This window comes from Notolabrus celidotus, chromosome 22 (assembly GCF_009762535.1).
Source record: "Notolabrus celidotus isolate fNotCel1 chromosome 22, fNotCel1.pri, whole genome shotgun sequence".
In the NCBI taxonomy this organism is placed as follows: domain Eukaryota; kingdom Metazoa; phylum Chordata; class Actinopteri; order Labriformes; family Labridae; genus Notolabrus; species Notolabrus celidotus.
Genome location: NC_048293.1, coordinates 60,919 through 87,876, shown reverse-complemented (window position 1 = coordinate 87,876; position 26,958 = coordinate 60,919). Strand labels below are relative to the sequence as shown.

General features: G+C 38.8%; 3 protein-coding genes across 19 annotated transcripts in view; 2 read left to right on the top strand and 1 right to left on the bottom strand.

Annotated features, from left to right (window-relative positions):
- The window catches only part of si:dkey-177p2.18 (phospholipase B1, membrane-associated), an 84,669-nt gene extending 70,957 nt beyond the window's left edge, over positions 1-13,712 (top strand). For 3 of the 13 annotated variants that reach the window (XM_034674942.1, XM_034674950.1, XM_034674952.1), the window contains 17 exons: positions 3,198-3,353; positions 3,662-3,791; positions 5,569-5,606; positions 7,222-7,312; positions 7,407-7,465; positions 7,622-7,689; positions 7,910-7,953; positions 8,720-8,840; positions 9,094-9,145; positions 9,223-9,330; positions 9,885-9,950; positions 11,057-11,148; positions 11,430-11,511; positions 12,384-12,485; positions 12,581-12,676; positions 13,283-13,354; positions 13,433-13,712. In XM_034674942.1, the coding sequence (XP_034530833.1) occupies positions 7,282-7,312; positions 7,407-7,465; positions 7,622-7,689; positions 7,910-7,953; positions 8,720-8,840; positions 9,094-9,145; positions 9,223-9,330; positions 9,885-9,950; positions 11,057-11,148; positions 11,430-11,511; positions 12,384-12,485; positions 12,581-12,676; positions 13,283-13,354; positions 13,433-13,543 (1,104 nt within the window). In that variant the 5' untranslated portion in view covers positions 3,198-3,353; positions 3,662-3,791; positions 5,569-5,606; positions 7,222-7,281 and the 3' untranslated portion in view covers positions 13,544-13,712. Of the gene's footprint in view, positions 1-3,197; positions 3,354-3,633; positions 3,792-4,019; positions 4,037-4,346; positions 5,385-5,568; positions 5,607-5,893; positions 6,004-7,221; positions 7,313-7,406; positions 7,466-7,621; positions 7,690-7,909; positions 7,954-8,719; positions 8,841-9,093; positions 9,146-9,222; positions 9,331-9,884; positions 9,951-11,056; positions 11,149-11,429; positions 11,512-12,383; positions 12,486-12,580; positions 12,677-13,282; positions 13,355-13,432 lie in introns of those variants that run through there. The other 10 variants (XM_034674946.1, XM_034674951.1, XM_034674948.1 and 7 more) reach the window with 10 other exon arrangements.
- On the bottom strand, positions 314-3,997 carry LOC117806188 (dr1-associated corepressor). Of its 3 annotated transcripts, none has more exons than XM_034674959.1 (6): positions 3,788-3,997; positions 3,212-3,284; positions 2,457-2,550; positions 1,980-2,096; positions 1,662-1,761; positions 314-981 (listed from the first exon to the last, which is right to left on the bottom strand). In XM_034674959.1, the coding sequence occupies exons 1-6, from the start codon at positions 3,848-3,850 to the stop codon at positions 955-957; spliced, it is 474 nt and encodes a 157-aa protein (XP_034530850.1). In that variant the 5' UTR covers positions 3,851-3,997; the 3' UTR covers positions 314-954. The 3 variants fall into 3 exon arrangements, with proteins under 3 accessions (XP_034530850.1, XP_034530851.1, XP_034530852.1); XM_034674960.1 differs by having other exon boundaries at positions 3,809-3,996; XM_034674961.1 differs by lacking the exons at positions 2,457-2,550; positions 3,212-3,284 and having other exon boundaries at positions 3,809-3,996.
- A 1,937-nt stretch (positions 13,713-15,649) lies between the features above and the next one.
- larp1b (La ribonucleoprotein 1B) overlaps positions 15,650-26,958 on the top strand; it is a 32,512-nt gene continuing 21,203 nt past the window's right edge. For 2 of the 3 annotated variants that reach the window (XM_034675875.1, XM_034675874.1), the window contains exons 1-7: positions 15,650-16,478; positions 19,182-19,243; positions 21,898-21,954; positions 23,494-23,725; positions 24,417-24,590; positions 25,776-25,901; positions 26,119-26,287. In XM_034675875.1, the coding sequence (XP_034531766.1) occupies positions 16,118-16,478; positions 19,182-19,243; positions 21,898-21,954; positions 23,494-23,725; positions 24,417-24,590; positions 25,776-25,901; positions 26,119-26,287 (1,181 nt within the window). In that variant the 5' untranslated portion in view covers positions 15,650-16,117. The remainder of the gene's footprint in view (positions 16,479-19,181; positions 19,244-21,897; positions 21,955-23,493; positions 23,726-24,416; positions 24,591-25,775; positions 25,902-26,118; positions 26,288-26,958) is intronic. The other variant, XM_034675876.1, reaches the window with a different exon arrangement.

Here is a 26,958-nt window from a genome sequence, read left to right as displayed (position 1 = left end):
TGTATTCTTGTTTTTGTTACATGGAGACTCGATTTCATGCACATCACAAGCTCGTAGTCTGTCTGTGTGATCGGATCAGCTCGGACAGTCAGGAAGGACGTTGGCGCTAATGCTTCACTGTCCGAATATGAAAACAGGTTCACCTCTTTATGCAGGTAGCTAGCATCAGTAGCAACCTAAGAGACGTTTTGCTATATTTGACATCAAAATGTAAAGTTACAGTTTAAAAAAAGGTTTTCAAAACATCTATTTATTCATCATTTCATCCTCCACGCTGTAAAAATATCAGTTGGTTGGAATAAACCAATCCCTGTACGTGTTTGAATTGTTTTTATTTATGTGAGCACATCTTTTAAACTTGTCAATCACAGAAGCTGAAATTTATTTATTTTTACATATCCAAAGGTTTACTGTCTTTAAAACGTTAATTTACAAATACTTTAAAAATTAAACGCTCAAAAACAGAAAACACAAAGGTCACTTTTCATCAAGAATTAGCACTGAGGTTGGCTCCGTGGTTTGAAAGGCATGTCGCTGGTTAAAATGGAGAAACTGTGAGAACTACGGGGACATTATTCTACCTTATAAACAATCAATGGAACATAAATCATTTAACTTACTGCATAAACAAAAACTTGTTTTGTATTACAGAATATTTTTGAAGTGCAGTGTTACACAGAGACATCACATTCTTCCTGTCCACCTAAAACAGATCTGCTACAAACAAAAAGAGAGGATGGGCTTTCATCCAAACAAAACAAGACCATTTAAAAGAAAATCCCAACAACAAAAAACATGAGCAGAGAAAGGTCTAAAACACTAAATAACATGTCTCTCTCCAAATGACTTCTTATCCACACTGCATCCTGTGACCTGCATCAGCAGGGCTTACGTAACAACGGACTTCTAAGTGAAAAGATGTGAAAACCTACAGCCCTGTCCTCTGGTGGATCATCAGAGGCAGATGTAAAGCTCCGACTCCTGGAGAAGAAAGACAAGTCAGTTTATTCCACTCTGAAGAGATGAAGTCATCCATCACTCTTCCTTTTATCGTTATCATCATGACCTCTCCTCTAGTGCAGCCAGACACACTCAACATTTTTACCCCTGTTGAGTTCAGGATCTATAAATAGTGAAGCTGCCTCTCACTGTCTGCTTCTTGAGTGCAAGGAGCTCAACTGCCTCATGGGGTCGCTGTTGTAACCTTGAATCTTTTGTTCATAATCAGACTTCAGAATACAATATAGAAGAACATTATTGTGGACTTTTTGTATGCACAAATTCTAAATATATGCCATTTAAACACAGTTTAGTTCTTATAAAACAGAAACATTGAAGCTGCATTAAAGGAGGGCAGCCGGCTGATTTGAACTAAAGTTATCTAATGTTCTCTGGTATCATCTGTGAATGCTCTTTCTGCCTATGAGGCCTACTCGCCCAAAGCAGACATGCCTCTGTACATTTTATTTATTCCGTAGTGAGTTGATGTTTCCTCAAGACCTCGACTTGAACGCGGTCATCATGGGAAAACAGATGAAAAATGTGCAGCTGTATGTCCACTTCAGGCCTCCGTATCTACCCGTTGCTCATATCATTGCAAGACTATGTAAACAAACATTTTGTTGTATTGAATGTGACGTTTTCAGGCGATGAAGACTTACACTGGAGCTGGACTCATTGTCCAGAGAGTCGAGGCTCGACCGTGGGGCCTTTTCTACGACTTCAGGTGGTTTTTTAACTGAGATGTCGTGTCGTCTGGTCCTGTAGAAACATCAAAGAAAACACACATGAGACACGACGAGTTTCAATTCAATCCTTTCACTCATTTTACAAAATCCTCTCGTTCATGTGATGTTTCCTGCGTTCTCTAGTATTTGACAGATAGTTCAAAGAATAAGGATGATTGATACGACCTAGAACCAGTCACAGAATCTTAAACAAACCCCATAAATATTTATCACAAGTCTTTCAGTCTCTACCTGTATAACGGCCACACATTCATGCCTCTGTTATCTTTCTGGCTTGTCGTAGATGACGCTCGCTCTGCCAGTTCTTTGAGGAAGTGGAGGAGCTTCTCTGACTCAATGCACTGCTTCCTAGAAAGCGACAGAAGATAACGAAGTGACTGTCAACATTTAAGCAGTGACCTCCTGTACAACCGCACTTACAAACGTTATCATGTTACATTTCCAAGCAAGCTGGAAAGATGAAAATTGTTTGTTTTGGTTTTGAGATTTATGATTGAAGAGTTAAGAAATTAAACATATTTTCAAATATTTGCAGCATCCCACCTGAGTCTCAGTTTGATTAATGATTTATAAAGTTACTGGATGTTTCATATTGTAATACCAATACTTTAAAGTATGAAACATATACTGCATACTACTCTAAGGCTCTGAATGCATCACATCTGGATGTCTAGGGGGCTCCAACAAACACACAGCAGGTGTACTTACATATGAGCGACAGATACGACAGTGCTGTGCTTCGACTGAGTTATCAAACAGGTTTTTGTCAGCAGACACTTCAGGAACATTTCCAGCGCCCGAGCTGATCTCTGCCGTTCAGGACTTGACAGCCTTGTTATACTTTACTACACACAATGTTGTTTAACCACATGTTTTACCATTTAAACACCTACACATGAGGATAACAACGCTACTTTCTGGACTTTCTGTATTTCATAGTAGAAAAGATTGTATCACCTTCATGGATAGTTTTAGAACATATTTCATACAGAGCAGGAAACGGCTGCAGAACCTGGAAGACATCCATCCATTCAGGGTTTGTGTCCCATAATGGTTTTAATGTAGCTTCTAAGGTGCTTGCAGCTGCATAATATGGGGCTATAATTATCAGGAAAAACAATGCATAGTTTTGGATTTCAAAGATACAAAAATGATTAAACATTGGGCCGTATAGTGCCAATAGCATACCAGATTTTCAGCTCCTTAAACAATCTTTAAAGTGAAAATATTACATAAACAAGCATATGTCTAAAGTGTTGCATGTTGCTTTGCTTGCAAACTTCACCATTTTTCAGAACCAAAACGATTTGAATATGAGGGACATAAAGAGATGAAGGAGCGCTGCAGAAAAAAAAGATGGGAGATGATTTGGAAGTAGAAAGAACTTTGTAACTTCCAAAGATTACATTTTTTTTCGTGTATTTATGTCTTTGTTGTTGCTTTTTGCAGGTTTGAAAGGATACAAATAATCACAGGTACTGCCATCGCAATCCTCCCCACCTCTGCATCCTTCTGCATGATCTTTTTGATGCGGCCCTGGGAGCAAAACAAAGATTCGACCAACTTTCAGAAACATAACGTTACAGGGTAAACTGCTGCATTCAGGTACGCCTCGTAAATGTCTCTTTCATATATCTGACATTTGCAATCTGTAGAACATTCAGAGCTTAAAAGTCAGCAAATTTACTAAATTGAAGTTTACATAACGGCTGTTTTAGCAATTGCTTCATTTGTAACCTAACTTTCCTCCATGTCTCTGTTTTCATTCTGTGTGACTCGTTTTGTTCAAAAAGACCAGATAACGACGCATCATATCTGTTAAAAACTTCTTCACTTATATGTTTCTTTGCTCTAAGTTTTCATAGGTTGTAAAATAATCTTACAGCTAACAGTCGTGTTGACCATTTCGTCAGGACGATGACAACCCAAATTTCCGACGGCTCCTGAACCCAACGGATGCTACAGACACTGAACGCTCCATGCTTCTTCACCTTTAGCTGTTAGCTCGTTCACCTGTCCTCCAAACATCTCAAACACACCTGGGTAAAGTTCGTACTCACGGGAGGAAACCGCACATTATATCTTCTCTTGTGGCCGGGCATTTCACTCGCTGTAATCCGCGCGGTGTGGTCACATTTTTCATGTTTTTACAACAAACCACAGCGGAGTCCATTTGTTTACTTTCAGTAGGAATACACCTGAAAACTGATGGAGGGAAAAAACACACACCTGAGTGACCCCGCGTGACCCCGGTGATTACGTCATGAACCTGTAGTTTACCTGAAAAAGTAATACGTAGTTAAAGAAGGATTAAATGACGAAAATATAAATTTAAACCCAATATAAGTTACTAATAATAGAGAGCCGCTCCTCTCTGGTATTTCACACTCACACACTAAATTTTTCAAAGCAAGATAGCAAATGATAATAATCTTTATTTGTATAGCACCTTTAAGAACAGGGTTATACAGTTCTTTACAAATAGGAAAGAAACTAAAAGACAATAAAAGAGGAAGAGAGAGTGAGGAAGACAATGACTAAAATTTGAAGATAATCATAATAATAATTAATAATATTAATAATAAATAACCCACAGGGAGTTGACAGCAAAAAGAAATGACAGAAAGGAAGATAAAAGGGTTAAGACTGCTTACAGATTTTAAAAAAGCAATGTTGAAAGACTAAGACGATAAATGAATCAAACAATTAAAAGATCACAAATATAAGATATAAAAATATAGAAATGTAAAATAATAAAAACCTGCAAGTGGTACTGCCAGAACAATAATAAAAACATCTGGATTAAAACACGCTCAGGTGGCATAAAAGCAGATCAATAAAAATGTGTTTTTAAAAGAGATTTAAAAGAGGATAAAGAAGTGCTCAAAGCATCTCAGCTGCAAATCAATCAGTCTAAATAGTCATTTTTATACCAACAAGCCCTGAATCCTGGAAACAGATGATGCAACACAAAGAACAATGTTGATCTGAATTAAAAAATAATTTACTTGTAGCAGGCTAAAATACTTGAAATTGGAGAACACTTTCGTATTTGTCACTTTTTCAGGAAGGGTTGTGAGGGTGAAGCAGGTCAGTGAGATAGGAGGGGGCCAGGTTATGGAGGGCTTTGTAAGTCACGAGGAGGAGTTGACCGATATCTCATCTTTATTTCATGAATGTCATAAAGTAGTCACTTTTACACATTAAAATCTTCATCCTACTCATAATAATAGACGGAAGATCAAGACAGCTGACAGTAGCCTTGGATTTTGCATAAATGCAAATTAATTACATTTAATATTGAACCTTATTATAGAGTAAACCTCCCTGTGAATTCACCTTATTAATTTCTTTGAAATCCGGTCCACACAGATACTTTAACTGACTTGCTTGCAAATACAAATCGATTATCTGCAGTATATTACTCTGGCTGGTGACACTGATGAATGCAAAGGTCAAAGATAAGACTCATTACCCATAAGGACTCATCATTCAAAGGTTGAATAATAAATCTTTGAAGCAACAGGTCAGCCTCTTGTTCTGCTGTTTTGATTTGAACGTCTTGTTGATACAAAGCCAGCATGCTGCTCTGTGCGCTGTTTGCTGCCTTTATATTTGTCACATGTCCTGTGGGTGGTGAGTTTAACTTTTACAAATATAAGGGTTGATAGTTCTGTATCGTACTTTTGGTGCATTCTTCTGCTTAGTATGTATTTACTGTCAAACACACTCTTTTAGTTTTTTCTTTACGGAATCTGATCATGCCTGTGAACATCCTCTGGAACCAACATGTGTTTCTATGTTTTATTTTCTCTTACAGCCCACCCACCGAGCGAAGAAGGAGAAGTTTTCAACCAGGTATTGTCTCTACCTTATTCTAAATAAAAAAATGTTTTCTTTCTGGACTGTATCTCAATTAAATCCCCTGTACATCTTAAACATAACAAATAATATAATTATATAATAGAAAGTTTGTTATGATGAAAGAGAACTCACTGAATATAATCACTAAGTACAGAACTCACTGGCAGACACTAAGGTAGACTGCTCCTGAGTGTGGGCTCTGTCACCTCTGGTTTTTATCCTGGGGTTTGCAAAGCATCTGGGCTGCTTCTGGATTCATTAAATTGTTTCCTTGCATCCAGCACCTTCGTCATTTCGAATTAGCTCCTTCTGAAACTGAAAGACAGACATGAGGAAGAGGCACAAGGACGGGGAGGCATAATTCCACAGCGTCAGTCAGAAGAGATGTCAGGTACTGATGAGGAGCTGCACACCTTTTCAGCTGCCAAACCCACAGACAAATGTCCTGGGAACCCCTCGTTTTTTAAAAAAACACAACCTTTAGTTTATTCCACATGTGGATGGATATCTTAGTCTTACTAAAGTCCCACATAGAAACTTTTATTCCTTGTGATACGTAAATTGTGAAACATGGCTGACTATTTGTAGTTTTATTTTGGTTGTTACTTTAAATCATTCAATCAAACTTTAAAATCTTGTGTTATTTGGTTTTATTCCTGTTGCTCTTTTTTGCTTTCAGTAAAATGATCAGTACAATAAAACTCCACAGAGCTGTGAGTTCATTTCCACTTTATTGTTCGATAAATTAAAAACTAAAAATAAACCACTGCTTAAAATGATGCCACATGTTGTGATTCAAATATCCTGTATACAGTTGAAATGTGTCAGTATTTTGTGCTGTCACAGTGTTTTAAACTTATATTTTCCTCAGACCAGCGCTGTGAGAGTAACCTCCAAAAAAATAATGATCTGTGCTGAAGTGCGGCATGCTGCACCTGCACCAGTCATGTTACTTCTTCTTTCAAATGACTTCCCAGAGTAGCCTCACTCTGAGCTCTTCCAGAAGCATCCTCGCTCCTCGATCTTCTTTATTTAACAAATTGGAAGATATTTCATCACGGAGGAGGAGTAGGAGGAGGAGGAGGAGAAGGAGGAGAAGGAGGGGGAGGTCTGTGTCAGCTGAGGAGAGGATGTGCAAATCACTGTAATGTGAGGCGGCCCTGGTGTGTTGACATCAGTGTTCTGGTCAGAGCATGTTGGTGCAACAACTCAGACAAATATGATGGTGAAAGTCAGAGCTTTAAAAACAAGCAGTGGGATCTTAAACTGGATCCTGAAACTAACGGTGAAGACTGTACTGTACTCAGTTGCGTTTTGGACCAGCTGTGAGCGACGGAGTGACGACTGATCAACAACAAAATACAAAAAGATGCATTAATCCTAACATGTGGATGACTTCTTAAACTAATTTGGAGGAAGATAGACCTTAACCCATCCCTTCCCTTGTGAAAACAGACCCAACATAAATCAGAAGAGATAGAAGCTACACTCAGGATTATTTATTACAAACTGTTTGTGCTTCTATAAGTTGATTGATTTCTTATGCAGAGGCCTCTCAACACACTCAGTGCTTCCTGTATTTAAATACATCTGTGTGGCTTCCCTGCAGGATGTCTTTGGAACAGATTTCCTTCAGCATCGTCTGCATCCTCAGTTCAGCTGCCCTGACATGAGTCCGTCTCCCTCTGTCCCCACGTCAGGTGAATGCATCTTAACCAACATGCATTAATGGAGAGTTTGACTAAGAACTCAAGTTGAGATATTGACTGCTTCTTTATCTGTCTGCTGTTGTAGTTGAATTTGTCAAAGCTGCGGACGTCAAAGTCATTGCTGCACTGGGAGACTCTTTAACCGTAAGTGAAGGGGGGCGTGTTAATTCTTTAGAAAGATGTAAAAACAGGACTTAATACAAGTTTATTTAGTGCAATAATTTGTGTACAGCTTGTTCTTTCTTATCAGACTATAATTTGTCTCCCTTTAATAAGACTGTAAGACTATTTTTATTGCAGACAGCTATTGGTGCCAACGGTTCGTCAATACTAGCGATCCCTTTTGAATTTCGTCAGGTGTCTTGGAGGTAAATTAGTACGTCAGCTTCATATGAGATAATCTTACTTTCACTTGAATTAGTGTCAAAGTGTCAAAAGCTACCGCACAATGATTCATATCAATCTGTTTGATGACCATAAAGCTCTTAATTTCTATAATGATGATTAGAGTTTAATTATGATCCACGTTATTATGTGTCTGACTCTATTCATTACAAACTGTGCCTCCTCTCTTTCGTCTGTGTGCAGCATCGGAGGATACGGGACTTATCAGAATGTCATAACACTGGCAAGTAAGTTTGTTTAGAAAAAGCAGAGGAGTGTGTAAAAATGTAAACACATCAGAAGAGCTGAAATAATCAAAAGACCGCAACTGTGTAAACAAGCTGGATAAGACTGAGACTGATTGATAACTAACATAAAGAAGAAAAATCATAGAAATAGAAATGAGCATCAAAATATGCCATAAGTGAAATTTCTCCAGATTGAAGTATATCTTTACTGGATTATAAAATGTATTTTTTTTTATTATCACTACATCTTATCGCTGAAGTGACTTTGTAGAGATCAACAGCTTAGAGATGACCTCTCATATGTTGAGATGGATTGCAGGACAGGATATTGCTCCATTTCTCAGATATGTTTGGGGTCCAGTAGCTCCTCAGGCTGCTCTCACATCTGTGCCTGTGAACCGTCATTAATCCCTTACTCTCAAGACTCTCAGCCTGAGACAGACTATAACCTTTTTGCCACAGTGTCAACAGGCATAGGTGAAATCTGCTGGGCTTCTTTCCGTGGACTAATATGACTTGTGCAATCAGGTTGCTCCTAGCGTTGCTTTTGCTACTGAGAATTAATCACCAATGTCATGAGGTTTTGACCAACCAGTAGGCCTACCAGCTTCCTTGTTAAAGTGTAATAAAAGGTTAAAGTAGCACAAAATCAAACACTAAGTCCAGTTAAAGTTCATAAGTTCCTTTATGGCAGGGTGATTTGACCAGTTTGGACCATTACAATCCTTTACCTTAAGAAGCATTCAGTGTTTGTTTCTTTCTCCAGATATTTTCAAACTCTTCAATCCCAAACTGCTGGGTCCTTCACCTGTCATGACTTTCCATGGCAGCCCGACTACTGTCAATGAGACTGGATTCAACTTTGCCGTCACCGGACACAACACTCTGTAAGACAACCTGGACGCTCACTTTAAAAAAAATGTGTCTCTTAATCCTACACTAAACAATTACAATCAATTTGGGGCACTATAACATTTAACCGCGCAGCACAGTTTAATTTGGCAGCTCACTTCACTGACACAACAACCATGATGGACTACCTGTAACTGTTTCCCCACAGGCTCATAAACAGCTGAAAATGATTTAACTCCCATATAAAACCTCAAAATGAAGTTAAACTTAATGTTTGCCTCTTTACAGAAATGTCTCAGATCAGATCAGACACATGATTGACACGTTCAAGTCCTATCCAGTAAGTCTCAGCGTTCATTATTCTACTCATTATTTCTCTTCTTTCACCACCAGACTGAGTCAAATCTTCTGTTTCAGGGTCTGAACTTCCAAGAGGACTGGAAGGTGGTGACGATGCTGATCGGAATGAACGACATCTGTGATTACTGCAAAGACAAAGTCAGAGTTTTAAAGTGTTTGTTCTCTGTAAGATCTGTTATCGTCAGGGTTTAGATCTTGCAAAGACAATTTAGTTGAGTGTTTTCTTGTCATTCCATTTTCTTACACTCCACATTTAACTCCCCTACTTTTACCTGCCAGCTTCAGTAACTCTACAAATGAAGACTCAAACAATCGAACAAGTATATCAAATGATTGTGATACGTTGAGTACTTACTGCAGTGATGTAGTGAAACACACTTCTGTCTGTCGACCACTCTGACCTGCCACACCCTTCACAGATGCCGGATGTGGTCAGAGTTGAAACCCACAACCAGTCAGAGCGATACTGATGGAAGAGAAACTAGAGGAAAACAATATTACTTGTTTTCTGCTCTCAGTTTCATCCTTGTTAGGGAGAAAGGGAAGAGCATTTTGGTAGCTGTGGAAAAGAGTGTCATTAGGGATGTTTGTGGGATATATTTGGCGAATAAGACAAGTAAGAGAGCTGTGAAATGTGAGGTGACAAAATGAAGTGTACAAAGACAGTAAAGACAGTAAAGAGAGTTATCTGATGTTCCCCTTCTCTTTATTCTCCACAGTCTCTCTTCTCTCCTGATAACTTCATCCACTACATGACAGAAGCTCTGGACATGATGATGAATGAGGTGAAGTGCACTCTGAACTTTATTCCCTCCCTTTTAACACCTCTAACTTAACAACAAGTACTCCCTGATGAGATAGAAATAATGTGTGAATTGTATTTTGTAGATTTTTATTCTTAAATGAAGAAAACGTATTGAATTGGGTTGTATGTTGAACTCTTTTGTCATTTTTTTTCAAGTTATATTTTTGGGCTTTTTGCCTTTATTTGATAGGACAACTGAAGAGAGACAGGAAATGTGGGGAGGAGAGAGTGGGGGAAGACATGCAGGAAATGGTAGCGGCCGGCAGTTGAACCGGCAACCTCTGCGACGAGGACTGTAGCCTCTGTATGTGGGGCGCTTGGACTGCCCCTATGCATTTACTTGTACTTTACAATCATAAATCAATTCTCCGTTTGTCCACAAGGGGCGCCAAATCACAGGAGCTTTAAGTTTATTTTGAGGCTTTTAGGCCTTTATTGAGAGACATGACAGAGGACGATGTAGGAAACTAGAAAGGTTTTAACACTTGTGGTTTATATTTTTGTACTAACATTTCTTGTGGCTCGTATCCTACTGTAATTTATTTTATGAGTGATCAATGAGTGATTTGTCTTTGATTAAAGTTTAAATAAACTCAGGTATCCCTCTATGTTCTCACCTGTCACAGAAGTTGTGTTAAATTTTATCATATGAAGCCATAAAGACAATCTCTGTCATTGTGGAGCAACAGGTTCACCAACTTACAGGGCTGGAGTTAATGTGGCTAAAAATAGAAATCATACAGGGAGAGTTTGACTGACACAGAAAGGAGCTATTCATTCAGGCAGGTTCACTGATAGAAACATGGAAAGTTCTTTCCAAAAATGCATACAGTCTGTGAGAAGTCTTACCTCAGTTCTGGATGTATTGTTCTGCCTTTATTAACGTCTCCTTTGTGAGACTCTGTATCAACTTTGCAATGAACTGTTTCTTCATGCTTCCCTGTTCTACTTTCTAAGAAACAGTTTGTCCTCTCCTCCATCTTTGAAACCAAAACTATGAAGGCAGAAACAAGATTTCCAGCCTTTTAAAGTCACACTTGAGTATTCATAAAAATTGGGGAACTAAATATGATTCTGTGGTTTCAGATCCCCAGGACGATCGTGAACGTTGTGCAGATCCTTCAGATGAGGCCCCTCCGAGAAGTTCAGAGACCATCTCTGGGGTGTCAGCTACAAAAGTGACATGAGCTGAATATCTTCTTCTTACTCTTACTTGTCTACACTTCACTATTAAACAGAATTAAATTGAAAGGATATGTTAGTTATTTATTTATCAAAATCCCAAAATTCTTCTTTAATAGTAGAGGATGAAAATCAAGACAAATGTAGATATAATGTAATAAAATGTAGAAATATACTGACAAAGGTTTCATATTTCATCTACCTGACTGATCTGATAATCTGTTAATTTGATACCCTGATAATCCAATAGTGCGATAATCTGATAATCTGCTCACAGGAGGTTCTGCTCTTGCCTCGTCCAACCCCAAGACAATTCCACTGAGCTGGAGGAGCTGGTGGAGATTAACAATGAGTTCCAGGTGTGTGTGTGTGTGTGTGTGTGTGTGTGTGTGTGTGTGTTTTCAAAACAAGATACCATTGTACTGTCCTTAGAGCACCCACTAATTCTGAAATGTCATTTACTTCTTGAAATGACGTCTCCACACACGAACATTTTCAGATTGTTGTGTCTCCAGAACAACTAGAACACAGCCCGATAGCCTCTGTTTTTGTCTTGGTAAACAATAAAAATCATCTGAGCTGGATAAAATGTTTGAAGCTGTTAAAGTCTGCTTAGGTTCAGGGACCAAAACTAACTGGTTTGGCTTAGGCACCGGTCTTAGTTTGAGCCAACAATTAATTTGGTTTTAAGCAATAACCAACCCCTTTTGAGGTATTGCATTTTGGCTGCTTACAGGTACCCTGAGCATCGTTCTTAATGGACCTTTGATCACTTCTTCCTGCTCGCTTTTTATGCGGCTGCAAAGAAGCACAAACACAGCTCACCATGTAGGAATAACACATTCAAATCTTGCAAAGACTACAGTTAGCGTAAACCTTTTTTTTTCATTCTGTCTGTTGCTGCTGGGCTGATTGGCATCAACCAAATTTCACTGTAAGCACACCCTGAGAACATCAGTGTATCTTTTTTAGTCCTAACCATGACAGTAAGCTTCTGTGCATAACAGCAAAACAGAAGAAACAGAAGCAGCTAAATAGAATTGAGCCATAATTAATCCCACTTACTCCTCTGCTGTCCTATTGCAAAGTGTCATCATGTCTTCTGTCAAGAACTAACAATGTTACTAACTGTTCAAACCATATGGTACATAACGGTTATCTCATGCTATCAGGTCTGATAGGTGTCCAAGTTTGTTCTTTTTAACGTGATTTAATTTTCTGTCTTTCACAGACGAGATTAGAAAAGATTCTTGACAGCGATCGTTTCTTCAAAAAGGACTTTGCCGTCATTCTGCAGCCTTATTTAGAGAAAGCAGAACCACCAAGACTTCCCGTAAGTCTTCCTTTCAGACATGTAACTTATTATTTACATTATTTGTGTGTTTTTATTTTGGACTGACGTCCTCCTGTGTCTTTCTGTAACCTCAGGATGGGACTATTGACTTGAGCTTCTTCACTGCAGATTGTTTCCACTTTACTGTTAAAGGACACGAGGAGCTGGCAAAGGGGCTGTGGAACAACATGGTGACGTTTTTAAATTGTAACAATTATGATTGGATATCTGTTAAAAATGCTTTTGGTTATAGCTAAAGGTTTGGTTTAGATTAGGTTACACTGCCTGTTTATAATAGCTACATTATGGTAAACTATCACTTCATATGTTGCCTCTTTCCTCCATTTATTAATTCGTTTGGTGATGCAATGTGAGAAAATGTTGACACACAAGTTGATCAGTGTGTCTAAAAGCCGATGAAAAATTAATTAAATGTCAAAACCCATTAGTTAACTTTTGTAGAGGCCTAAAAAACTCAGAGTTTATTTACACTTAAGAACCTGGATTTAGAACAATTTTACTTTGACATTTCCAACTTTCTAAACTCAAAAAGTCATCAAAATAGTCAGGGTTTTATTGATGACTTTTTGACAAGACTTGTGCATTTATATTTCTGAAATAAAAAAGGGGATCTCATTGGGTGGGAATTTATCAAATATTCTGTGAGATGTATTTAAAGTATGCCATCACTGAATCCTCAGAACAGGATAGAAGAGTCACAAACACGTATAGAAACATGACAGACTGATCATTTAAATAAAGTTTATTTTCTATACTGATCTCTAATTGTTCCTCAGTTCCAGCCTGTTGGAAAGAAAGACAAAATAAACACATTTTCAGAATCGGTCAAACTCATCTGCCCGCCAAAGGTACTTCATATATGAGTGACAGATTTTCTTTGTGTTTAAATTAAACTCTCAGTAACATATCGTCTGACTTTTCTCCAGGAACATCCATACATCTACACCAGACCCCGAGTTGATTCTTCTGCAGCGAGGCTGAGACATGTGGGTGCATTGACACTGATTCCTCTGCTCCTTGTGTTTAGTATTCTGTAAATTATCAAGCAGAGATGCTGACACTGTGTGGGATGAGGGTTTGATTTCCCATGAAGCCTCAGCCGTGGAAACAGGGAACTTCTATTTGTGTCAAAGACTTTTACCAAATCAGGAGAATCATTTGATTGTTTAACAATGGGTTATAATAAACTACATATTCATGATGAAAGGACAATTGGTTTTCATTTACATTTCTGAAAATGCTACTTTTTTTCATGCATAAGTGATGTCCTCTCTCTTGTGAGCTGACGTGTAAAATACATTTCTACAGTGAAGCAAGACCCCTCCACTTCATGTGGGGTCTTGCTCCCCCTGCTGGGATTCTAATTTGCATAACTGCCTGTTTTTCATGCATTACCCCTTACTCATTATTATCAGTATTATTGTTGTTTTTTAGATTACTCTTTAACTACCACCATCGCACTACCCCCATGTCAAAAGTCAATGTGTTGGGATGAAAGGGGAGATGTTTTAAATTGGGGTATGGTCTGTAAATAGAAAAAACACATTGGCTATATATAATAATGATAATAATAATAATAATAATAATAATAATAATAATAATAATAATAATAATAATAATAATAATAATAATACAATTTATTTATAAAAGCACTTTAAAAGTTTCTCTAAGACACTTATAAAAAATTATACCATAGACAAGCAAAGGAAAGCAAAGCAAAAAAAAACAAAAACAAACAAACAAACAAAAAAATTCAATCAATTATACATTAAAAGCCATTCTAAGTAGGTGGGTTTTGAGTCTGGATTTGAATGTAGTGAGGGAGGGAAAGAGTCTGAGGTGTTGGGGGTGAGAGTTCCCGAGGGTGGGGGCAGTGACGGAGAAAGCCCTGTCCCCCCAGGTTCGGTGCTTGGGTTTGGTGAGAGGGGTGAGGAGGTTAGCGTTGGTGGAGCGGAGGTTGGGGGTGGGATTGTATAGTTGCAGAAGGTCGGTGAGGAGGATCTTGTACTGTATTCTGGAAGTAATGGGAAGCCAATGGAAGTTCTGGAGGACTGGGGTGATGTGGTCTCTGGAGCGGGAGTGAGTGAGGAGGCGTGAAGCTGAGTTTTGTATGTATTGTAATTTGTTGAGGAGGGTGTTGGGTGTACCATAGAGGATGCTGTTGCAGTAGTCGAGTCTTGAGGCGATGAAGGCAATGATGAGTGTTTAAGCGGCAGTGAAGGAAAGGGAGGGGCCGAGACGTGCAATGTTTTTGAGGTGGAAGAAAGTAGTTTTTGAAATATTGTTAATGTGTCGTTGAAAGTTGAGGGACTGATTGAAAATGATGCCATGGTTACGGATGTGGGTGGATGTTGAAACAGGAATTTGTCAATGGTGAGTGAGAAGCCCGGGCAGGTGGAAGTGATGGATTTTGGGCTGATGATAAGAATTTCTGATTTACTGCAATTGAGTTTGAGTAAAATTGCTTGCATCCAGGTGTTTATTTCAAAGAGGCAGTTTGTGAGGGTGCATTGGGAAGCTGTTATAAGTTTTAATTTAGTTAATGAGCTTGTTTTAATAAGAATAAGAAAAGATCATGAGGTTACAATGACTAATGTACGGTGGCCCTGAAGTGCAAATCACAACTGTCACAACGACAAATGTGTTTTCTGATTTGCCGTAGTGTTTTCTGAAATGCTGTTGTGTTTTCTGAATTGCTGTAGTGTTTTCTGAATTGCTGTAGTGTTTTCTGAATTGCCGTAGTGTTTTCTGAGTTGCTGTAGTGTTTTCTGAGTTGCCGTAGTGTTTTCTGAATTGCCGTAGTGTTTTCTGAATTGCCGTAGTGTTTTCTGAATTGCCGTAGTGTTTTCTGAGTTGCCGTAGTGTTTTCTGAGTTGCTGTAGTGTTTTCTGATTTGCCATTGTGATTTGCACTTCAGGGCCACCGTAGAATCTCCTTAAAAGAGCATAATAATGAAATCAACACATACCAAACAGAAACATTGGGCAATTTTTTGTCCCTTTCGAAACTTTCCAGATCAGATTCGGTGTCCAAAACCTATCCTAATTACTTTAAATTAAGTACAGAGTATCTATGCTTTCCACCGCAGTTTGTTTCACTCTCTTTAATGTGTGTTGTGTTGCAGTACCGCCGTGTGGCCGCCGGGGGCAGCAGAGTCACTGTTTACAGGCAGGGAGCAGCTGGCTGCACGAGCTGTTAGCTGTAGCGTGGAGTTGAAGCAGAGACTTAGAGACTCAGAGGAGGTCGCTGGAGGAGTTCTTTAAAAAAGTTACACAAACTCAAAGGAGAACTCATTCAGCGCGTGTAATCTACATGGTGACAGACAGCAGACTCAGAGGTAACTACTTGTTAGTGTGAAAAAGTCTTTCAGCGTGTGAAACTTTAACATTTAGCTCGGACTCGCGGATTCTGCATGGTCGCTAGCTAGCTAACAGTTAGCTGTAGAAGCTACTCGGCTAGCTGGCTAACGAGGTCCAGCCCAAAAGTTGTTTACCTCAAGTTGTGGATGTGGTCACCCCCTGAGCTGTTCGCGACTTTTCTCCGGGATAAGAGAGCCAGGACCAGATATTCACCCTGGATTTAACACTGCGCGCTGTTAGGAGACTAGCAGGATGTCCACAGAGGTTGAGCGCAGTCAGGTCGATTCAGGTTTGACAGCAGCAGGCTCCGGGGCAGCGGCGGAGAAGAAGAGCCACAACACGCCCGAGGAGGATCACCTGCAGACAGAACACACTGAGAAAGGGCTGGACAAGCAGCTGGCAGAGGAGGTAGCAAAGAGTCCATCAGACGTGCTGAAGAAATGTAAAGAAAACGATAAAGAGAATGAGCAGAGCAGCAGCAGCGCGGACTCAGCTGTAGAAACCGTGAAGAGGAAAGTTGTGGAAGCTCCTCCGCCTAAAGTCAACCCGTGGACTAAGAGGACCACAGGCAGGGTGCCGAGCAACAATATGAACTCAACTTCCCACGAGAAAGGTGAGATGGTTTTATATTTTTTACGTGTGGAAGCACATTGTCATGATTTAAGTGTACAATAAAGTTCCAGCTCAGCAGCAGCAGCAGCAGATTGAGCATGCTGCTGCAGCTTCACTTCACTTATCCTCTTTAATCTCCACTTATTTATCAGTCATAGCTCATTTAGGCTTTTAAAGAGTCACATAAAGTGCATAAACTTGAATGTCTGTGTCGGGAAGACGTGTTGATGGTGGCATATTTGCCCCCCATCCCCCTCCGTGCTCAGATTGCTCTGGAGCACCACGTGTTGATTGCTGACAACTGCTACTTCTTTTCCCTGGGACTAAAGCTACTACAAGCTCGCTCTTTGGCTTTTTTTTCTCCTCTAAAGACACAGTGACACAGGGCAGGAGGTTGTGTAGGTGAATAAAAGCACAGAGGGGTCACAATGTGAGTGTAATTCAGGGGATTGGAGCTGCTGTCTCAGTGTGGAAGGCTAATAAGACAGGCAGGCTAGCTGCTGCTGTAAAGACACGTTTTGCATGTCCAATGGCCTGGCTGCCTGCAGTTCCTCCCACCAGCCTGCTCACTACTGTCACTAGTGAAAGTATGCGAACAAGGTGGCTGGACAGGTGGAAGACTTTAAGTAGGTTACAGTTGTGATCTAATGATTTAATTTAATCACATATTACATTTCTAATGAATCAGATAATCAGAAGCGTTAGGGAATAAGAAATCTCTCTTAAAAAACACAATTTATGATAATGAAAGTAATTTATCTGACTTCCTGAATGCATTAAAACCCCCATATATGCTTTACAATTAAAACTCTCAAATCAACTAAAATGTATACTTTATATCAGTTTATTTATTGTGTTTCTGGATGTTTGTAAAAATAGTGAAAACACACCAAACTTGTTGAATAAACAAGTTCATGTTTGTTAAATGTGATTGATTCACAACTAATGCTTATCAATTGATTGTATTCTGCTTTAATAAGGTTTTTATTTGCCATTTCAACACCCAAATAAGATTCCTCCACATTTCTCATTTGGACGGTCAAACCAGTGATGTATATATATTTTTTATTTGTAACTTTTTAAATGTATCAACAAGACAAAACAAATACAATCAAAGTGAATTAAAAATGACAATATAAATGAAGAGAACTCATAAAATAAATAGAAATACATATATACCTTCAAACACACATATCCATACACATGCATACGTATGCATACACATACATACACACATAAATAATGTAGAGGGAGCAGAAAAAAAAACCGTTATTAAAATAAACATAAAAAGACCATACAAAGCTGCCAATTAAATTGTGTACTCTGGAGTGCTATGCGTCAAGTCTGCAGGATATATAAAAAAATACTCCACTTCCATCACACGTCAGCCTCACCCAAGAAGGCAAGGAACGGCCTCCAGATAGCTGAGAATGTCTTCAGAGAGTTAGATTGCAGGAACCTGAATCTCTTCATTTGTATGACTTAAAACCAGTGATATATATCAATAAATATCATGTAAAAAGGTGATTAATCGCCCTAATTGCAGTTAAGCTACAAGTTATCAATCAACTATCCAGTTGAGTATCAGCTGAACCCTAAAAAACAACCTCATTGATATTTAAAGGATAAAAAATTATTTTGAGAATAAATAGCTTCTACACAAGCATTGTTGTTTAAAATCACTTGGGACTCCACCGCCATCTTGACTGGTGACATCACAGTGATGTCATCAAGGTATTCGTGGTTGTTTTTATATGACAAGCTCAGGGTTTGAAAGATAAGTTGTTAATTCAGCAAGTAGAATCTAATAGACTGCTGTGGTGCATCATGGGAAGTGTAGGAGTAGTTGTTTTTGTTTGTCCTAAAGCCTAAAAGGCAGGATTTCTTTTTGTAAGTGCCCTTTAACTTAATGGGAGTTTAATGCTAAACTAATGGCGTACACCTTTAAGAAACAGACCGTCAGATATCAGAATTTACTGATTAACTTTCTGGATACCTTATCAGGCAACTGAATAATCAGCTGATAGTTTCATTGCCAATTTAAATGTTGAAACAGAACACACAGCTCATTTTACGGGGGAGAATGCAGTGATAGTGTTTATGATTTAATGTTGTGATCACATTTTAATCATTGATATCTGCCACAGTTGTCTCTGAGGTAAAGCAGCAGCAGCTCAGACGGTTAACTCAGAGTTGAGTGGTGAATGTGTGTCAGAGCAGGGGGAGCTATATTTGAAGCATTCGACTCTGGAGTGCTCAGGCATCATTTTACAGAGTTACAGTACGACTGGGTCTGTGGGTGGACTCCTGCAGGCTTGGTCGAGCATACACCCATTCATGTACGAGCCTCTGCCCTGCGTCTCTTATCAACCCGACCATCCTCCCAGCGATAGGGACTGTCAGGCTACAGCGGGCCACTCCCAGCCTGCAGAGACACATGCATACTGCCGCTGGCTGCACACAAAACACCCTCAACTAGTTCAGTCATGGGGAAGGGAGGGATATTTATTCATCCTCTACTGACAGAAATTCCCAATGAGCAGAGCATGCATGAGTAAACTTCTCTTAAACCCTAGTGTTGAGCAAGCTCACTGCTGGTTTTTAGATTCTTCTTTCTGTTGAAAACATCACAGATTAGTTGGATTTAGGTCTGTTCTGTCAGATGTGATGATGTCTCTTTCATGTATTGATCCTTTATCTGCAGATCAACAAAATGCTCTGAAAGTTGTCCGTGCCAGCAAGCCCAGAACGAGAAAATCCAGCAAGGTAACACACTCTGCTTTTTTACATCAGTTTTTCTTCTGTTTTTTTTTTTTAAAGAAACACTCCAGAGTTTCTCTGTCAGACCTTTAAAACTGCCCAAAACCAGACACTGTGAATAACAGCTTTCTTATCGTACACAGATCTCGATGATTAACCCTAAAGCTACCCTGACTAATCAGCTACTTTCTCCTTTCCTCAATTATCACAGTACTTTCATTTTGTTCGATCATGCCTGTTTCTCGCCTTTTATTAAGCAAACACGTTGGCGCTTTGAAGTTGATGTCACATGGGTCACATGTTCATATTTCAGCACTGTAACTCCTGCCAGGTATTGACATGCAGGATGGGAAATTAACATCTGCCACAAGTCAAACGTTTGCTGGTTTGAGCTGCCGTCGAGCTGTTTTTGTTTGCTTTTTTCCAACCAGTTTTTCCACTGCAGTCGTTTCAGATTAATGACAGAAAGAGAACCAAATATTATAATAGTGATGAAAAAGTAACTGAACACCAACTTTGAATATCCCAGTCGGTGTGTCACATCTGTGGCTGCATGATTCTACAGTTTGTGTTCTGTGTAGTATTATTTTTCATGACCTTTATTATGTTACTTATTGATGCAGCTACAGGGAACAGACTAATGGTGAGGCAGCAGTGAATCTGGCTACTCTTGGGGGCTAGAAGATATGTTCTTATGTTTGTTATCATTATTTTAAGATGGATGTCCATCAGCATAGGTGTGCTGTTTTAATTAATATGTTAAATGTTTGAAAATCGCACCCCAAATGATCAAACTAGTGAGCAAAAACAAGTGTTAGGCCTCATCTTAAACCAAATCCTTTAAATGTGTAAAACAAAAATCTTTAATCATTTTGCTCATAACAGTACAATAAAATTTAGACCTATATCTTGTATTTGTCACTCAAATCAAATGTGTTTGTTCTTTTTCTTGCCTTAACTATCAGCCTACAGAAGTGCCATGTTTTACCTGTTAGACTATGCTTTATTTGGACAGTAGCACAGCTTTAATTCATGCTCTGTAAATATGCAGCATTTTTTTTTATTTACCATTTTATTGATTTTTTCATCTTGTTTTTGCAACATTCATACATTTACAGTATTTCAAATACGCACAAAACAGAAAAAAAATTGTAAATCTGCTTCAATCAACAAACAGAAAAGAAAGAAAAATGAATTAAACAAACAAATAAAATTGCAACAAAATAATGATAATGAAAATAAACAATTTAAATTTAATTTAAAAAAAAAACAGATGAAGATGCATTACATACTGTGTCCTTGTTAGTTGATAATAAAGATCTGGACTCCTCAAGTTACTTGCAGCATTTAAAGATTTAGTTTTAAGTTCAGTTGTTGGAGTATTTTCTTCAAACGTCTGTAAAAAGAAGGCCTCATACTGAAACCTCTTCTAGGTTAAGTTGTTAAGAATACATTGTTGAGATTTTGATCTATAGTAGTGCTGCGGAGCATTCTCTCACAGGCACATGAGGACACCAGTGCCAAAACCAGCAATGAGTCAGCAAAAGCCGCGAAGAGAAAGAAGACTGCAAGCTCGTAATGATTGATATTAACATCACAGGGTTTAAATTAGTCTTCAAAAACAGCTTTGTGCATCTCACATTAGAACAGAAGTTGTAATAGCTTGGAGCCACACTGCTGCTTGATGTAAACAGAGTCTCTGTTTACAAAAAACTCCATGTTAGCTTTAATTCCTGAAAACTACAAGAGTCCATGTACATATAAATGTTGTTCAGAGTTAAAGAGATGAGAGGATCCCAGGTTCACTCAGGACACTGTTTCTGCTAATCGCCCTGACACCGAGTCAACAGGTAGTTGACATAATTTGGCATGTAAGTTGTAACTAATACCTTAGATACTTTACCTGTGATGACCCTGTGAACTCACTAGTAATATCACAGGGTTGGGCTGATCACAGGTCGCAACCGGAGGCTACAGCATTAAGGAAGAGCTGAGTTTAAGTTGTTCTTTATTTATCTGCATTTAAAAAGTTGATTCAGTTTCATTTCAGCACAAAACCTCCAGTTACAAACGTGCAAGTTAAACCTACGATTACTCCGTGAGTGGCCCGTCTTTTACAAGGACAGACACAAAATAGCTGAGGATTTTTTTGATGACGCAAAATGAACGAAAATCATTAATAGATTTCAGTTATCAATTGAGGATCGATCTCAACTCTAAGCATCTCTAAAATTTGAATCCAGACTTTTTGCTTTCTTACCTTTGCCATACTTAGTTCTTGGAAGATTCTGGTTCTTATTAAAAAACATAAAGACAATTTATTGGGTATATATCTTCAATAGACTCATTAATCATCCCTGCAGCTGAGAGATAAACTGACCCCTTTCTGTGTAACCTTGATCTCATATCAGGCTGTCCAAATGTACAACATTCACAGAAGTGGAAAGTGCCTGTTAATCGTTGTTGTTTGCAGTTCCCCCCACACACCAGGAGCACTGACCTCCTTCTCCTCCCCCGCTGGTCTCTACCAGGAGGGCAGTCAGAACCCACCTGACCCACATGAATGATAAAACAACTTAAAAAACTGAGGGTCCAGGTGACTCCACATTGATTGTTGATTTGATGATGTTAACGTTTTTCTCTCTTCTCTGGTTTTACAGTCAAGTGACTTCAGTGATATCACAAACTGGCCCACACCTGGGGAACTGGCCAAAGAGGTATGACATGAGTGGGTTATTAATGTTAGTGAAGACGTGTTTTTTTTACTCTATACTGTGATGAAGAAGCCAAATGAAGGTGGTTAGAAATGCTGACCCCTAAAAACCGGCAAATCAAAGCTTAACTCTTCACTTTTACATCATTGAAATGGATGAGTTATAAAAAATAGTTCCCCATTAACACCCGTATTAAAATTCATTTTAACATGGCTGTTAATGGGGAGGCCTTGGATTTTGGAACTGACCCCTAGTGGACACACAGGGAACTGTATTTATTTTACACTCACTCATTAGCTTCAAATTTCAACATGCAAGGTTTCTGTTTGTTTAAAAGTAATTAAATGTACTTGAGAAAGTGTGCACAGTTTTAAAGTAAACAGAAAACATTATCATATGAAAATAACATTATCAATATCAAAAGTGAAGCAGCCTGTCCTCACATACGAGAAGCTGCAACCATGCATTAACATTTAAAATAATTTCATTATTTCTTCAATTGATCATACAGCATGTTTTAAATGTGTGTCTTTCAAATATGCTGTGCTTTTTTTTAAATTTCTGTTGATCCGAACAAACTGGTTCTATTACAGGAAAGCTTTGATTTCTGCTCACTAGATGGAGCACTAAAAACATGAAAGAAATCTCAGGGTCTGGCTCTGCTGTCTCCCTGACACTGATATTTTTGGGATGCATTAAGATAAGATAATCCTTTATTCGTCTCACAACAGGGAAATTTACAGGGTTATTGCAGCAAAGTGATAAGTGCAAAAAATAAGAGGGATCATACAAACTAGTAGTTATTAAATATAAGTAATTAAAAATAAATTTGTGTCCTATAAAAATATGTACAGAAATAAGCATGAAATATAATAAACTGTTATTAAAATATTTTATTTTAAATACATTTAAAATATTTCTGCACAACAACTTAATTACAAATGTAGATGACAGAGGTTGCAGCTCAACGATGCGAAACAAAAGTTAATGAAAAAATATACAAGATTTAGGTCTTCTAATGTTCAGACTAGGAGGAAATGCGCCTATCACCCATAATATGGTGACCACCTGTGCAATCTAAAGCAATCCAATACAATAGCTCAACCATAAATTTAACTTTTAAGAAGCTTCTAAATTTTCAGTTTCTGTTGACATGCCCAGAGAGCTGATTAGGTGGTGGAGGACATTAGATTGAAATGTGTATATTATGTTTTCATTGATAAATATAACGTACAGTTATCACCTTTCAAGACCATGTTAACAAAAGCTGAAAAGGTAGAAGCACGGGAAAATTAGAATTCATGGTGAAGCTGTTGCATTTGATTGCCCAGGAGGTCATAAAAGAAGATAGAGATAGAAAACCTTAATTTGAAGTATTTGCAAGTCCAAACAAAAACAATGTAAGAACCAATAAAAAAAGATATTATGTAAAATTATTTCTCACTGCCACAAGAAAAGCAGAGTATAAAGGAATAAAGAGGCCTCATGAAATGTCTGCATCCTCCAAACCTAGCATTAAAAACCGTTCCCTTCATCCTTCAGCAACAACAAAATGTCCTCAACAACAACGGAAAGAAGCCTCCTTCCTCACGCAGAGAGAAGGAGAAGAGGAGAGAGCGACCGGATAGAAAATCAGAGAGCAGCCATGACGGCGGGGAGAGCAAGGAGAACCAGGAAGCTCAGCTGGACCCGCTGGGAGACCTGCCCAAAGACGGGGAGTCCAAGACGGGACAGGACGCCAAGAGTGCCGCCCTGAAGAAGAGGGGTGGTGAGGGTAAGTTATCCTCCCCGGGTGGCGCATGTCAAACTGTGTGAAATACTTTGATTGGTGTACGTTTTTCTCTGACCAGTGAAACACTTCATTTCCAGAATGCCAACTTTTACAAATAACCTTACATATTTTCTAGTCATGATTTTAATTGTTGCCATTTGCTGCTTGAATAATGGAGATTTCATTGGACAGAGAAGATTGGATTCCTTGATTGCTGCACAAAGAGAGCATGCCAATAACTACAATGATCATATTTAAGAATAACTGGTGCAGATTTCTGCATGCTGATAATCTTTTCTGTTGCACTTTCTCTGATTCCTTCTGATCATAAAGTGATTTAAACCTTTTAGCTTCAGCGAGGCTGGTTAGAGGCGTAATACTTATAATTTTGATCCACTCAAGTAGAGATAGTCCACCACAGTTTCTCTTAATATGTGACTATTTAAGTTTCATCCATCCTAATTCAACCCTGGATTAAAAAGCAGGCAGGAGCTGCAGGTCAGGTTTTATATTTACAAATAGAAGAGCAAGTTTTGCAGAAAAGGCCCTCAGACTTTTTTAATTCTTATGTTGCTGAAGTGGATATTAATTTAAACGAGTTCACTTGTTGACTTTAATCTGTGCAAACTAGATTTCATTCGCCTTTCGGAACAAAACTCTTCAAGCTCTGTTTCCGGTCTGCAATCATCGATAGGTAACAAACGTAAGTGGGTTTCTCTGCCGCTGGAGGAAGCATCACGAGACAACGGCGACAAGACGCCCGGCGGGGGCCCGGCACGCTCCGACACAGACCCCACCAGCGACTCACCCGACCCCACGTCGCCCAATCACACACTCCATAATAACAGGGCGCATGATAGCAGCAGGAGTAAGTTTTGTGTTCCCTCCTTCAGTCTCTGTTGTCCTTCTTCTTCACCTGGTGGTTTGGTTTGCTGTCTGCTCTTTAATGCATGTTTGCTCAAAACTTCTCTCGCTACCATCTGTCTCAAGAGTCTGCAAGCTTTTTTTGTCACATACTAATGTGTAACGCAGAATGAAAGCATGGAAAGTCATAATAAGGTTCTCTTAACGTTATTGAAATCATAGAAATCTGAATGATTTGTATTATGGGAGGGGATTCATGGGCTCTCAGTCCTGTTTTTATTCCAGTAAAAATGTGTTTCTATGTATATCAGGGGCGTTTGTTTTAGAGTTTTAGTGTTGATTTCAAGCAGCTACAACATTTGCAGATTAATTTCATTCCTGTGGCAGAGGGAGGAAGAGGAGCTATAGGCTGCACGGAGGAGTTGTAAATAAATTAAACCTACAACGTTCACACATTCGTAAGGCAAAATCAAAAGAATGTTTAAAATAAGTTTTCTGTGTTTTGTCTTCATTAGCTAGGACAGCTGAAGAGAGACGGGAAGTGTGGGGAGTAGAGAGAGGGGGGAAGACATGCAGCACAGGGTCATGACCGGGGGTCGAGTCAGCAAACGCTGCAACAAGGACTTTAGCCTCTGCATTAGGGACATGCTTAAACCACTAGACCAACTGGAGCCCCAAAAATCAAGAGTTTGTAATCGGACCAAAACTCAGCAGTCGAGATCATAACTTCCAGGACGTGTTGCTTCAGTTGTACTACACAGTTTTTGGGGTTCGTAGTCCTTGTAAAAAAACAAGATAAAAAAAAAAAAGACATTATTTTAGTCGCACCACATGTGCTCTTATAAAAGCTGTACAGTTTTCTGTGCAACAACATAATCCCTTGGTGTGTAGAGTTTTTACTGCTGTTATTATTTTTAAATGTGTGTTTTTTATCTTGTGTTGTCCCCTGTATTTATAATTTGTTTCTCTCCGCATCACCTGATTCCTGTGTTTAGATCTCTGTGTGTAAACTGTTGTTACAACTGGGAACAATAAAGCTTGTCTTATCTCGTCTTCTTCCTTAATGTTAGTCACTTACAGTCTTGTTTTAACCCACGTAGTCTCTCTTTCTGACCTCAGTTGATTCATAGTGAATCATCTGCAGTTAAAATTCTACATATTTATGCTGTTTAACTTTTCTTCTCCACAGGTTGGAGGAGAGAGTCCCGGGACTTTGGGGACGACACCTCCAGCGTGCGGAGTGACAGCGGGAGCATTCGGGGAGGAATACGAGGCCGGGGGAAAGGTCGCGGGCGCGGGAGAGGTCGTGGACGAGGTACAGTTTTTAGTTTCACAACATTTCTCCTCTTGATTTCCATCCACATACACACTGAAAGTATTATTCCTTATTTTCAACACACGTTTGATTTGCTTGTATGTGTAATCTGCCACTTCTTTGTCCTGTGTCTCATTCTTTTCTACAAAGCAATCAACATGCGAGAAAATCAAAGCTGCAGACATTTTCATATTTCCACTTTTCCCTCTTTTCTCAGGCCGCTATGAATACTCTCAGAGCTTCCGGGACTCTCAGTCATCAGACGGCTCGGCTCAGGCCCCCTCAGAGTTCGGCAGCAACATGGTTTATTACTATGATGACGGCAGCAAGGTCCAGATGTACACTGTGGATGAAAAGCTTCTTAAAGAATACATCAAACGACAAATGTGAGTACTTTTGACCTGTGTTGACCCCTCACATTTCAGTGAATTAATACCATTTAATATATTGAAAGTTTGAAAGTGTCACCTGTCAGAAAACATTTTAGATTCTCTCTCAAAATTGCTGATACAATTAAGCTATAAAGTGATGCTAATGACAGGTTAATTACAAATACTAATAAATATTAGAGTTTAGAGAGTTAAAAGAGTTTTTTTTTTTTTTTTTTTCAAACTTTGTTTATTGATTTTCACATAGAAAAACAATCATTTCCAAAATTAGAAATTAGTACATTTTCCCTTTTTTGTCCAGGAACAAAGAAACACACAGACGACATACGAAATACAAAACAACAAATAACATGAGAACATTAGACAAAAAGCAAATATATTTAAAATAAACAGATGAAAACAATAATCTAAACATAGTAAGACACACCATGGTGATGCTCAATCTAAAAATATACAGCAAGCTGAGCTGTTGACAAACGACAAAAAAGGATCCCAGATTTTTTGACAGATATGAGCTTTACCTCTCAGGGTCAGCCTAATCTTTTCTAGATGGAGAAAATAAAGCTCTAACACTCTTAATCCAGCTCGAATGGGTTGGTGGGACAGAGGAATTCCAATTCAACAATATCAACCTTCTGGCCAACTGAGTGTTAAAGACTAACATGTCC